We start from the raw sequence: 14,203 nt of genomic DNA, 5'->3' as shown, positions 1-14,203 counted from the left end.
GCCTAATATACCCCAATGAGTGGGGGAATATTGTGTTTGGATCACGATAATGCCCCCCAGCCTTTTCATAATCTGCCACCCCTCCCTCACACGAGGTTGCGGTGAAAACCGCAGGGGTCTCAGGTATTCGAGGTCAGAATCCCCTTCTGTTGCACGTCATCAGCACCTTATTTCTGTGATCCAGAGCACTGGTCCATCAGTAATCACATTGAGCTCATTGGTGCGAGAGAGTCGCTACAACCACATGAGCAGAAGACATTTGACTGCTAACTAAAACCAAAGACCACAGAGGCGGGGAAACAAAAGGCAAAGGTTAAATACAGATGGAGAGAGAAGGAAGAACGTTAAAATAAAGCATAGACTTATTTTAACTTATTTACGAAATATATAATACATTACCAAATATAGACACTTGTTCTGCCAAGCTACACTGGTTGTAATGACTGATAACACTGCAGCGCCCCCCATTTGTGCTGGTCTACACAGCTGAGCTGGGTTTTTTAATCCTGACGTGTGTGTGCCAGGAATTTTCCACCTCCCCTCCTTTGAGACACACAGACACACTGTTCCTATCATATAAACAGTTACTATATCATAAACTCACTGCAGTAGCTTCAACAGAACACATGTTCGTCTTTGCCCGTGTACACACCTGCTCGGAATCAGCCTCGATAGTCCTTTCCTGCTGCCACAGGCTTTCAAGACAATCAGCTCCCGGCCTGTATCCCTGCCATCATCTCATTCCTCTCACCTGAGCTTCTCCACCCATCTCTCCACCTCCACTTCATCCCCTCTGCAGATTAGTTTATATTTTAGTTCATCATCAGATCCTTGGTTTTGTTCTGTGTTTGCCTTAAACCTCAAATAAAGCGTTATATTTTCCAGTTTTGCATTGCCTGCAGTCTCCTGTGTTTGTGTAACGGATGATTAGCGTTTTTCCATTTTAGGCACAGGTTGTCCGACAAGTTTTTTTTGAAAGCACGCACAGAGAGTGTTGGCTTGATGTCTGATATTTATTTTAAAAACAATAATCTCCGGTTGACTTTCCAGGGGCCCGTTTCACAAAGCAGGTTTAGTGAAAACTCTGAGTCTGTTAACCCTGAAATGAGGGAAACTCTGAGTTTTCCGTTTCACAAAGGGAGGTAACTCAAACCAGAGACAGAGGGGTAACTCTAGCCTGTTTCACAGAGAGAGGTAACTTAAACTCTCGGTCAGTTACCATGGTAACATGCTCTCTGAACCTAACCTGGTCGGGACCTGGTTTTTCTCAGCAAACCTTGAGTTTCTCTCTGTCTCCGCCCTCTTTCAGCCACACACAGTGTTTGATTTCCTCATTCATTCAGTCAGCACGCGAGTTTTGGCGTAGTATAGTTCTGTCGTCTGTTTTTTCAGAAAATCATTGCAAAAATCAGTCATTAGAAGTTATATTAGGTGGCGACTATTTCCACAACCATGGCATGTCCTTTTGATAACGATCCCGTGGATGAAGGTGCAGCATTACTGCGCAGAGAATTAAATATTCGTCGGGAGATGATTATCAGACCGCGATAGACGTCCTTGCATTTCCAGCGGTACCGTAGTTGTTGTGCCGTATTCAGCACCCCTGCCGTGAAATGCACCCCCTCGCATTATAGGTGATATTCTGGATCAGAAGGCTGTTGTTTCGACCTATAGGAGTAGTTTATATATACAGTATATATATATATATATATATATATACAGTATATATACGTATATATATATCCTGGTAACCCACAACGGTCAGAACATTGGTTACTTACAGTCTTTACTATTTACTATTTTAAAGAGTTTAAAGTCACAAACTTGGATAATAGCGAACACAAAACAACACCTTTTTTTATGTTCTGTGGAAATATACTGCAGCCATAATTACAAAATGAATGAAATGGATCTTTTGAGCAAGTTGAATGTATTTGACTTAGCGTTTCCTAAATATAATCCCAGCTTTTCTTGCAATTCATAGGTTCAAAAGTGTGTGCTTTTAATGTGGTTACCTGTATATAAACTACTCCTATAGGTGGAAACAACAGCCTTCTGATCCAGAATATCACCTATAATGCGAGGGGTTGCATTTCACGGCAGGGGTGCTGAATACGGCACAACACCGTTTCATGTCACAGTCCATCATTTACATACACAACCTCATCCCTCCTTACATTTCCAACATTAACAACCAAAGTCATGCTCTCACATCCCAGCAGATATTGTGTGTTGCGCTGCAATTTTTGCAAATGGGAGTTTTTTATACAACGTTTAAACTACTCTGAGTTGATCAAACTAACTCAAATCAGCTGTTCTGGAACCGAAAACTTAGAGTTCACTATCTCAGAGTAGATCAACTCAGAGTTCAGGGTTAGACTCAGAGTTTGTTGAACCTGCTTTGTGAAACGGACCCCAGGAAAAAAATAAAACAAAAAACAAACCGAAAGTGATGCTATTTACGCGACCAATTTGACAGTCTAATGTTAAGAAAAAATACTGAAATATAAAAACAGTAAATGTGGTCGAAAACTGTTTGCTCTGTGTCCTTCCTAATCCAGACAAAATGACTATGCCTCCCCTATAAGGGCAATGACTAGGTCAGAGCATGAGTTGGACCGACACTATTTTCCAGGTGAAACACAGGTAACAAATCCCTACAACTACAAATGAATCCAAATCAAACCTAGGTACCTATTTCATTAACTCAAAACAAAACTCCAACAGTTTGGGTCCACCTAATAAATATAAACAGATTCTGCATCTGAGCGCACAATATGTAGGTAAAAGGAGAAGATTTGGGTAGCAGAAGCGGTCTGGTTTCTGTTCGTAGCCTGAGTAATTTACCAAAATATTGTCCGTTGCCTTCACGCCTTCTAGTTTAAGGTTGGTCTTACTACTTAAAATCTAAACGATGAAGGCAGAACCACAGTCTTACCCGTGTGAGGTCCATGCCAAGTTTGAGCTGGGACAGGAGGTGAAGCATGATGCTTCGTTGGTCGTCCAGTACTCCCAGGTCCTCCTCCTCATGGTCCTCTGTGTCTGTGGTCTCGTCGCTGGGATCCAGGGTTTCTGGGCTGCTGGTTTGGCCCTGCTGCTGTCCCTGCTGCTCGAGACACAAATAATCACTGGTATAACTCGCAAGAAGAAAATATTATTATCTCGTTGTTCCAGTGTGCCAGTAATATGTTTAAATGGGAAATAACATCTTCATTAATAGCGGTGCTTTGCATTTAGACTCCGTACCTGAAACCAGATATTATTGCTGAGTTTGTCATATCCAGTGCAACTTATCTTTTAAGGCTTACACTGTGTGTTCATGAGTACCCACCCGGCTGTTTGGCCCTTTATTTCCAATGAAGGGAAATCTTAATGATACAGTGTTAAATATATATTTTAGAAAATTATGAACTTGCAGCTTTGATGCACTTGGGGTTAGATCTTTTCCTGTTTCAACTCCCTCGTGCACGAAGCCAGGTCCATAAAGAGATGGTTTTCCCAGTTTGGTTTAGAGGAACCTGACTGGCCTTCACAGAGCTCTGACCTCGACCCCATCCAACATCTTTGGGATGAATCGAAACGCCAACTACACTGAACGGGAGCAAAATCCTGAAGCCGTCAAAATCTGGGGCAAAGCCTTTCCCAAAGAGAGGAGGTTGTTATAGCAGTAGATACTGTGCCCATGCTCAGGTCACATCCATTTTAGAACTCGACCATCCTTTAAATGAAAACTACACACCTGTAAAATATTGCAATTGCATCTTTCATGGTTCTGACGCTACTATGGTGAAGAAATCTGGCCGCAGACATACAAACCCCTGGCAAAATAGTCTAGACTGTCACGCACACACACACACACACACACACACACACACACACACACACACACACACACACACACACACACACACACACACACACACACACACACACACACACACACACACACACACAAACACACACACACACACAAACACACACACACACAAGCTCAAAGCCTGAGTTTGATTCCGACCTGCGGCCCTTTGCTGCATGTCGCCCCCCTCTCCCTTCTCCCCCTCTTCAGCTGCTCTACAAAATAAAAGAATTAAAAGCCCTAATATATTATCGTTTCATTCCACCCAAACATCATCTGAATTCTTCCTTTGCTCCACTGGTAACTGTGGCCTCTAAGTCTTTGTCACTTGAACATAACTAGATGGCGTTTTTGGGCATTTGTTGAAATAACTGAAGCAGTAATTTTTTCTTTGCGGTCTCCACCTATACAGTATCACTGTGCTGAACTGACTTTGGTGTAAGTGTAGTTACGAAAATGTCAGACTGTTCCTTTAAACCTGAGAATCTAAAATAAGAATATATTTCTATTAAATAATTCATTAAAAATCAGGTTTACTCTGAGCTTATGTAAGACTGTGCAGTATTAAAGATGGAAACTGTGTCGACACCACACACACACACACACACACACACACACACACACACACACACACACACACACACACACACACACACACACACACACACTCCCTCTCACACACACGTTTGAACTTTCTTATCTGTGTCCAGTTATTCTCCAGTGCCCAGCTCCAAGAAGTTTATTACAAGTTGTACACAGCTGGTCTCTTTCAACCGTCTGCCCTACCCTACCGCTTTCACACACGCTCACATTTCATACACACTCCAGATGCACAAACATACAGTGTAATGCCGCCTACAACTATTATCAATCCACTATCTGGGTCAACACTGTGGAAATAAAACACAATGATCTAATGTCACAACATGCACTCACAGAAGTGATTCCACACTCACGTTGTTGTGCTGGCATGCAACCACTGCTGACTTGCTGTGAGTCCTGCTGGATTTCATGTCCACCATCCAGAAGGAGAGAAGTACAGAGAGAGAGGAGAGAGGCAGGAGAGACCCTGGCTGGCGTCCCAGCACCGATACTACCACAGCAAGTGACAGAGAGAGCCGAAGGGAGGGTGACAGAGCCAGAGTGAGGAGCAGCTGAGAGACATTGATGATGAAGAGAAGAAAGTGAGGTGAGAAAAGGAAGAAAGGGGAGATGGACAGAGAGAAAGCCGGAGCTTGAGCTCTGCCTACTGCACTTTTGATAGGCAGATTAACAGTGATGCTGATCCCCATCGGCCTCCCTATTTACATAAGGCCCGCCCCTCGCACATACACACTGTGTTACATCAGAACCTGTCCTACTGTGGCGCCTCCTCCTCTCACTGTTTCCTTTTGCCCTCCTGCCTCTCCTCACTCACTGTTCCCTCGCTCAGTGCTCTTCTCTGCCTCTTTAACTCATTTGCTTTTATGTCTTCTTTCCAATGTCCCATCCCCCCTCCTTCTAATACACCTCCATCCACCCCTGGCTACACGATACTGTGGTACAGTCTATATAATTACCACTATGGAAGTCACTGTGAGCTGAGAGCTGAGAGCTGAGTGCAGCTGCTCCCTGTGTCCTTTTTGTCAACTTGGTAACGGCGCATGGTTCTTTGAAAACAAAAGAAAGAAGAAAAAAATGTATTGAAACCTCAAGGGATGGTTTCAGTGCTTTTTTACAACTTGTTGTACTTATTTTCATAGTTTCGTCACATAGTTTTGTCACATGGACATGGGGACATCACTAATGCACCTGAAATAAATGTAGAAAGCAAGAGAGAAAGGTGCAGTTGTGCACAGCTATGGTAAGAACATTAGGCAAGAGTGTTGGACTTGTCTTTAGTCGTGCCACAGTGTTCCTGGACTGACTCACCACATATAGACATGGATAAAGCCCGCCATTGGCCGCCTATAAGTTGGAGCCACAAGACGCAAGACACAAACATCAGTGTCCTGGGTGAAATTCCTGTTTGTTTGACCCATCCATCCTGCCCGAATCTGGACCTACGTGGACTCTTTATACTACGTCATCTCACTGACCAGCCTACTGCGTCTCATACAGATGCTAAAGGGTGCCTTGGTGCTGAGGACCACTGTCCAAGTTGCTGTTTTTGATGAGTTGGGAGTGAAAACGGGTTTGTTTCAGTGAGTGAATATGTGCATGTGGGTGTATGTGAAAGTCCCCCTCCTCCTAATCCTTCTCATATCTCATGACTGGTCTTTATTCCCAGTGAGCTGATCGGCTGCAGACTAAACACATGACTTCTCCCAGTTTTCCTCTGGGTCAAACACTGAATGGAAAAGGGAGCAATCTAATTGCTTGCACTCCATCAACTTTTCGTAATGTAAAATGTGATGAACTGTATGTCTCTGGTGTAATTTTTTTTTTCATTTTGGAAAGTAGATAAAGTGATAATAAAGTGGAATCGAATCAAATCATCACATTGACCTGTCAACTAAAGGACACATTGCCTGACACAGACGCAGTGAGGTGAGTGGGATGACAGAAGAAACCCAGTAGAGATGAGACTTTAGTCAACTCCATTCTAATCTCTCGGTAATCCCCCCCCCCCACACACCATCAGATGGATTCAGGTTAAACTATTAATTACATGTTCACTGTCATGGCAACGAGCAGCTTATACGATCAACTGACATCTGCAGATAACTACCATGTCATCATGGGTTTTTGATATTGTTATGATAGAAATGTGCTTTTCTGTGTTTATAGACAGTGTGTGTGTGTGTGTGTGTGTGTGTGTGTGTGTGTGTGTGTGTGTTAGTGTGTGGATGCTCCATTGTATTCTTTTTTTTCTAGCTTCCATACAAACGACATACACTCAAGATCAAAATGAGAGCAAATTATAAATATTTGATTTATTCTGACATACTGTTATTTTTTATTGTTCATAATTTAATAGAATATCCACTGTGGCTATACAGGCCCTTGCTTTGAATGACCACAGCAAGACTGCAGTAAGAATGGACGCAGATCAAACCAGAGCATTGTGAGAAACTAGTGATGTCCTGTGGGTGCAGATGTGCTGAAGTTATTCAAAGCTGTGGCCTCTACACTTCCCATTCATCTTTAATCCTATAGCCCGAAGAAAACATTGTTTAAATCTTCTCTTCTGACACAGTGGTTACTGTCTAATTTTGCTCACTGCTTTTTTTTCACAAAATAAAGGTTTTTGTTGAAGTTCCTTGGTTATTTAAAAAAAAAAAAACATGCTAGTACAGAAGTGGTATAGCCACAGCGAATATTCTATCAAATTCTGGATGATAAAAAATATATTTCAGAATAAATCAAATATCTATAATTTGTTCTCGAATTTTGATCTGCAGTGTATATATATGTATATATATATAAATATTGGAGAATTACATATGTGTGTGTTAATCTGTTAACGCTAAAGTTGTTAACGTAGTAATTATTTGTCATATTTGCTGAAACTATCACTATATCATAATATACAGTAAGTACATGAGACAGATAATCAGTGAAATAATCACATTCCTCTGCCTCCACCTAGTGCTCCTAATGGCATCTGCTAGATTGCACCATGGCCGAAGGAAAACTCAATCAGAGCTGCTTAAATGATTTCTGAAACATATTTAGTGTACTGTTTAGCTGTAAAATGAGGCAGACATGAGAAGACAGTCGAGCCAAAACCAAGCACCACCCAATGGCCGACGAGCCATAGCCAGCTTTCTATTTTACAGCCAAAAAGACAAAGCAGAGCAATGCAATTTAGATTTTCACAGATTATCTGTCTCGTGTACGTCAGAAAAAGTATGTGTATTGGTAAACAGTGAAAGACAATTTTTTTTAAATCCCATTTGAATCATGCCATGAATTGCACATATGATGTTTGTCAGTTTAAAAGATAATTTTGCAAGTCAAGAAAGTTGCAAAACAAGTATATATATATATATATATATATATATATGTGAAAATAAATATGAAAAAGAGTACACGGGCCACGAAACTTACGTCTCGCTGAAGATGCCAGTTGCCAGATCTTGCTTGTTTAACTTCCTTGGTCATAAAAAGAGCTGCTGGTTAAACACATGTTTTGTTAGCTAGGCAGCAAGCAAGGAGACCTATATTTTGTGAGGTGACTACAACCTTCTTTTAAACTGACCACTACCATGCATATGTTTTTCCCCAAATAAAGTCCCAAGGCTCCATCGGAACAGGAAGAACTTTGTCTCTATAGACAGTTTCAGCACATTTGACAAAAACTTAACTAAAAGTTACCAACTTTAATTTCACTGGTGTGTAACAACCAGTGTTGGTGGATGTGCATTGAAGCTTTGATGTGTTATTAAAGTTATTAATGAATAGGTTGTGAATAAACATGAGTATGTGCTAGTATGCTACATGCTGGCGATGGTGCGCAGAGCGTGAGCGTCCCAGCAGAATGAAGCAGGAATCTTTTAAAAGCTCTTTTCTCCTGAATAATTAATGAGTGGGTGTTCCTCAGAGACAGAAAAGAGAAAGAATATTCCATGTAGTAACTGCGGGAGAGCGGCTTATTCAACACAGAGGAGGGTGTGTCATGGTGGATGGTTGCATTCCGTGTGTGCCTGTTAACACGTAGGCATGTTTTATTATCTGCCTGTATTAAAATAGATGCAAATGATGTTCGTAAAACTCGTTTTGGTCTTGGTTTTGTGTCTGTTTGTGTGTGTTTAAAGAGGGTTTCCTACCATGCACATTGTTGTTGTTTTATCAAGGCTGAGTAACACAGGGTGTGCTCAGACGTTTCCTGACTTTACTTGAGCAAGTTATTTCATTTTGAGGCCAGTCTAGAGTAGAGTGACAGTAAAGGACCAAAGCTGTGTCCCACTTCTATACCACACACTGCAGTATTTCTAATCAGGGCTGTTGTGTGTTTAATGTATGCAGGACATCCTGGAGAGCAGAATTGACAATACCGAGAGGAATACCATGGTAAGAATATACAGAGGCCCTTATCTCATAATTATGAGAAGACAGAAAGGGAAAAGGTTAAGGTGGTAATCAAACATCACTATTTGGGAAGACAGAGACATGAATATGTGGGTGGTATTATTATTAGTGTGGGATTCTGTGCCTTCAGTAAATTAAATCAAACGGGCACCAGGGGTAAAGGGGGCTTCTCCTCAAGATCAGCATGATCGAGGGGCACCAGGTTTCATGAAATCGAGCCATCGACGGTCGACCCACAAAGGGTGTTCAAATCTATTTGAATTTAATAAAGCCCAAAACGTCAGCAATCCGTGTGGACATACGCGTCTCCTTCCAATCAAGAAGGATTCATTCATTCCTCAACATCAATATAATGAATGCCACAAGGTCTCGACCATTTCTGGGAAAGGTCTCATCAATAGAGAATTTCACACCCACATTCAATTTTAAATGGGGCAGTAGGAGCCACAATTAAGGGGATCTTGAGGGACAGTTTGAGGGAACAGGACTGATTCTGTTCTATTCTGTTTGTAACCAAATTTCTCAGTCATGTTTAACAGGACAGGTTTCAACAAAGTCTTTCAAGATCCACGCTCAGGTCATCGCCAATAGTGAGGAAAAAATCTCAAAGAATAACTGTAACTCCTCGTCGACAGCTGCCTGTTTGGTTTTGTGGCATAAAATGTTTCCAATTCATCATTAAACTCTTGAGGATCAGAGGTGAATCTAGCTGGGGTTGAATTTGAGTGATCAGACGGGAAGCTTCAGAATGACGTATTTGGTCGTCGAGGTACAGAGTTATTATTACGAGAGCGTATGTGCTTCTGTATGAGACAGCTGCAGAAAGATTTCACAAAGCAACCGTGCAAGTTTGATTGTCATTGTATCATTTCCAGTTATTAGAAAACCCCATTCTCATTCATAGAATTGATCGTCAGTGATCTTGTACGATGCATGCTGGTTTAGACCTCTCTCCAACCTGCTGTGGCGTCACAGGGTCATCAGCAACAACAACCTCAGGAGTCAATCAAATTACAATTTAGAGAAACTTCATTTTCGGTTTAATTGTGAAGATGCAGATTTTTTCTCCTCCTTACTCTTACTCTTCCAAACGTTTCATTAAGTTAACTATGAAGATGTTGCCACAGAGCACTGGGGAACAATCCTCTTCTGTCACACTGACTGCACTGCCTCCTTGCACACACATCTGCTGCACCAACTACATTTCATCGTTTCTGTTATAGCTCCTGCTGTTCAACATTACATTTTTTTTTTTTCATCTGAGGTCACTCAGGGGACAACACCTTCTTCTGTGCAGCACTTCACCTCGATGCAGGAATAGGATTTCAGCCATCAGATGTGGTGGACCCAATAGCACAACATTTCCCTCTGAAATGCAATATAAATAGTATAATGCTACTATTGTAAATTAATTCATAAAAGAAAAGTAAATAATAGGAGGCAGTAACAGATGGACATGAATACAGAGGTGTGCAGTGATGATGGGCACGCTTATGCTATGTGGCGCCCCCCGGTGTTAGAAAAACACACTGTTTTAGACATGACGAGGATAAAAGAGAGGGATGGAGAGCAAGAGTCAAGGAGACATTCTGAAGTACTGAAATGATGGTTTACTCTCTCTCCCCTTTACTTTGGGTGTGGCGAATGCAGCTGGTTTACATCTGTCTCCTATCACGTGAGGGTCTACTATCGGGGGGTAAAATATATCACTGTCCTCTTCCCCTCTAAGTGATATTTACTGCCCAGTTAATGTGGGTGGCAGAGCTCTATACGGCTGTTCTTTACTGCCCTAGTCCTCCACACACCAGTAAATCACAGAGTCAGAGAGATGCAACAGCAATGGGGGCGAACAGTCCTCTCCGTTTCACCAAGAGCTACTTGAGTGAAGTGGTTGGTTTATGATTGTTATCTATAGGGCGTACAGTATAATAGATGTCAAAGCTACAGCATGGCCCTACATTTATATTAACCCCTCTGGTAAAGGTTAAGATGTCGGTAAGAGGCAAGGTCACTACAGTTATTCTAGATTGTGAATCCAGAGGCATTTCCTACTGTAAACACAGTGAGAGATATAGTTGGAGGCATTTTGAACAGGATGCCCTGACAACAGCTTTGCCCCATTTGATATCTGGCACAAGTGCGTGGATAACACTCTAACCAAACTGCACTACTCCAGTGTTGACAGCAACATCAAACCAACAGGAAGAAGTTGGTAAGCTTTTGTTTCCCAGACACCTGTGTTCATGCGACGGCTGATAAAGACCGTAATGTGTGTAAGTGTCTGATTAATCACATTCATATTCTCGTACACAGTATTGTTTTCATGTGCTAACAAGACATTGTAGTCCTACAGTGTCACCTTGTGGTCTGTGGACCACTTTCTTCTTCTGATGTTTTTGTGACGGCAAACTTAAATGTGCTCAAGCATCTTCGGAGGAACGGTAAAAAAACTTGTTAACACCTTAGTTATTTATCATGTTCTGTAAGAAAAGAGTTTACATTGTGATTTACCTTATTATTTTTGTATTGTTCCTACCTGTTATTTCTACGAGCTCCAAACTGTGAGGTGTGCGTCGAGCTAGAGAGCATGCTAGCTGATCACTTGATTTCTGAAATTAGCGCCCTTGGAGAGCCGAATGAGGTATGAAAACTGTAAAGTGTGTATTATTATCAGAAGAGATTTTGTTTAAAGGAAAAGACAATATGATTAATATGTGAACATGATTCATGTGAATTATTTGTGAAACTACAGAGAAGCATTTTGTATTTCTTCTGTTTTCTCCTGTAGTTTTCACGGTGCATATGGAAGAAATTAATAAAAAGACACCCGTTTGAAACTCTCTGTGTTTTGATCAATAAATCCAAAGGGCTGTACAATGTGTACAGGAAACCTACTCACACAAACATGTGTCTGAGGTGGAACTCTAACCAACTCCTAACTCTAACTTTAAGACCGACCTAAAGACAGGCGAGAAAGACTGGAGATGACCTCATTATGACATCACCTGTGACAGCTGTGGGGTCAGTCCCTCAGTGAAACAACGAGGGACCCCGAACAAGAGACAGAATGAACTCCAAAAACAGAAAACCTTAGTTGTCTGTGAACTCTCGACCACCATAAGAGGTCAAAGCTCATCGAGCAGGAGTCATTGGACACCCGCAGAGAGATCAAGAGACCATCTTTGAACAGAGACAGCAGTTACCGTCTCCCCCAGATGTTCCATACTATACACACTCTTACTGAGCCAACTCCAGCTCCAGAAAAAAATATAAAAAAACAGAGTAATTGGACCTCAATTTAGATTATTAAATTTGAATTTTCAGGGTCAAGAATGAACTTTCATCATCACATAGTGTGTGCTGTCATCAGTAGGGCGGCACTGAATCTCAGTTGATCAGAAAATTAGTCATAGAGCCAGAAGAATGCCTGGCCGCGTGAAGTGATTGCTATGTGCTGTCAGTCAGAGATGGTGAGGGAGGTCAAGAGAAATGAACCAGCTGTCGCTCTGCTGAGGCTGTGGAGAAACACAGAGGACCATGAGACATTTAAAAGATGGGCTGGGACACTAGTTGTGACACTTTAGACCAGGGGTGTCCAAACTTTTTTCATGGAGGGCCACATGCAGAAAAATATATGAAAGGCTGGGCCACTCACTAGAGATGAGGTTTATTGCCTCATGTCTAGTGTATTAAAGTTAACAAAATCAAATTTCAAATGTAGGTAAATAATGGTTGATAGTGGAATATGCTTAAAGGAGAAAAAACCTACATCACAACTTTCCATTAATGGATTTTTATTTATATTTGTTTCAAAAAGGATTGGCAGCTCATTTTCAAAACAGCAGCCTTAGATTGCTTCTTAGTCAGGATGGTGATCCCTCTTCATAGCCCTGTATAAAGGGAGAAAATTAGATATTTATGCAAATAAGTTCTTAAATAATTGAGCTTGTGAACACATAAATACTGTAAAATATATATTTTAACTCACCTTGAATAGGAACAGCGTTGCAGTTAGTGGGCGCAGTGATGCTGCGCTTTGGACTGAAGGATAGCTGGCAGGTCAGGAGTGAGTTTGGTAGTTGAGATGCGAAGGACATCACCCAGTTGGCTGTCGGTCATTTTGGTTCTCAATCTGCTTTTGTGCAGAGTTAACAGAGAAAACGTTTGCTCACATCTGTATGTCGAGCCGAACAGACTCATCATCCTTTTTGCGTGACGTCGCATCATAGGAAACTTGGCCTTTTCCAAGCTCTGGTAGAAGTCGGGTAGGGAGAGAAGCTGATGTTGATTCTTCAGAGAATCATCACACTGCATTTCGATAAGTTCCAATTGGAGACTCTCTTACACTTTTTCTGCATCCATCAGGAAGGGAGTCGAGAACAGCTTGATTTCTTTCTCAATGATAGAGACACCTTGGAAACGCTGACTCAATTCTGTCTTAAGAGATGTGACCACATACACATTTTTCTCCTTTTTATCAGAGAGGTTGCTCTTTGGAAAACCACACTTGATTTCGGACAGCAGGAGGAAGTGCGCAACATTGAAGTTGTGACTCAAAGAGACAGAGCTTCGCGCAGAATGCTTTCATGTGCGCATACAGCTGTGGCACAAGCTGGTCGTCGCCTTGCAGGCTCTTGTTCAGTGTGTTAAGATGACCAGTAAGATCAACTAGAAATGCCAGGTCTGCCAACCACAGAGGGTCACTCAGTTCACAGAGAGGTTTGTCCTTCTCTTTCAAAAACTGATCAACTGTGCAGTGCTAATTTTGATCTCCGGTGTATATAGCGCCTGCCTCACTGACATTGTCGTCAACTAGGATAACTAAATGAATTAATTAATATACATTGTACATGAAGAATTAGTGTACTGTCTATTTCTGTATTTTTTATGTGCATATGTTTCTGTGTGCATACTGTATGTATTGTTCAGTGTATATATACTGTATGTATGTTTCTGTGTACTGGCTGTGAACAAATACCCTCTTCTAATCTAAATCTAATCTATTTCTTCAAACAGCAATGAGCAAAAGCCTGGAGTGGTTTCTAGGCTGATGCGTGTTCATTATACAGGAGCAGGCCACCTGCTGACCTCAATGATAAAACCTGGAGAGGGAGTGTGTGTGTGTGTGTGTGTGTGTGTGTGTGTGTGTATGTGTGTGTGTGTGTGTGTGTGTGTGTGTGTGTGTGTGTGTGTGTGTGTGTGTGTGTGTGTGTGTGTGTGTGTGTGTGTGTGTGTGTGTGTGTGTGTGTGTAAATGTATTATGCTATAATGTCGAATGCAACATGTACACTGTATGTATCTGTCTGTTTGGTGGTACTGGAATTATTGGATGCT

At 41.7% G+C, this 14,203-nt stretch overlaps 1 protein-coding gene across 1 annotated transcript in view; it reads right to left on the bottom strand.

Annotated features, from left to right (window-relative positions):
• LOC310950609 (oxysterol-binding protein-related protein 10-like) overlaps nucleotides 1-14,203 on the bottom strand; it is a gene marked incomplete at both ends in the record, with an annotated part of 48,002 nt that overhangs the window by 11,012 nt on the left and 22,787 nt on the right. Inside the window, 2 exons of the mRNA XM_083918513.1 lie at nucleotides 2,939-3,106; nucleotides 4,813-4,949. Of these exons, the coding sequence (XP_083774639.1) occupies nucleotides 2,939-3,106; nucleotides 4,813-4,949 (305 nt within the window). The remainder of the gene's footprint in view (nucleotides 1-2,938; nucleotides 3,107-4,812; nucleotides 4,950-14,203) is intronic.

Source organism: Echiichthys vipera, assembly GCF_963691815.1.
Source record: "Echiichthys vipera genome assembly, chromosome: 8".
Taxonomy (NCBI): Eukaryota; Metazoa; Chordata; class Actinopteri; order Perciformes; family Trachinidae; genus Echiichthys; species Echiichthys vipera.
The sequence above is the reverse complement of the archived record's forward strand: the minus strand, read 5'-3'. Positions and strand labels throughout refer to the sequence as shown.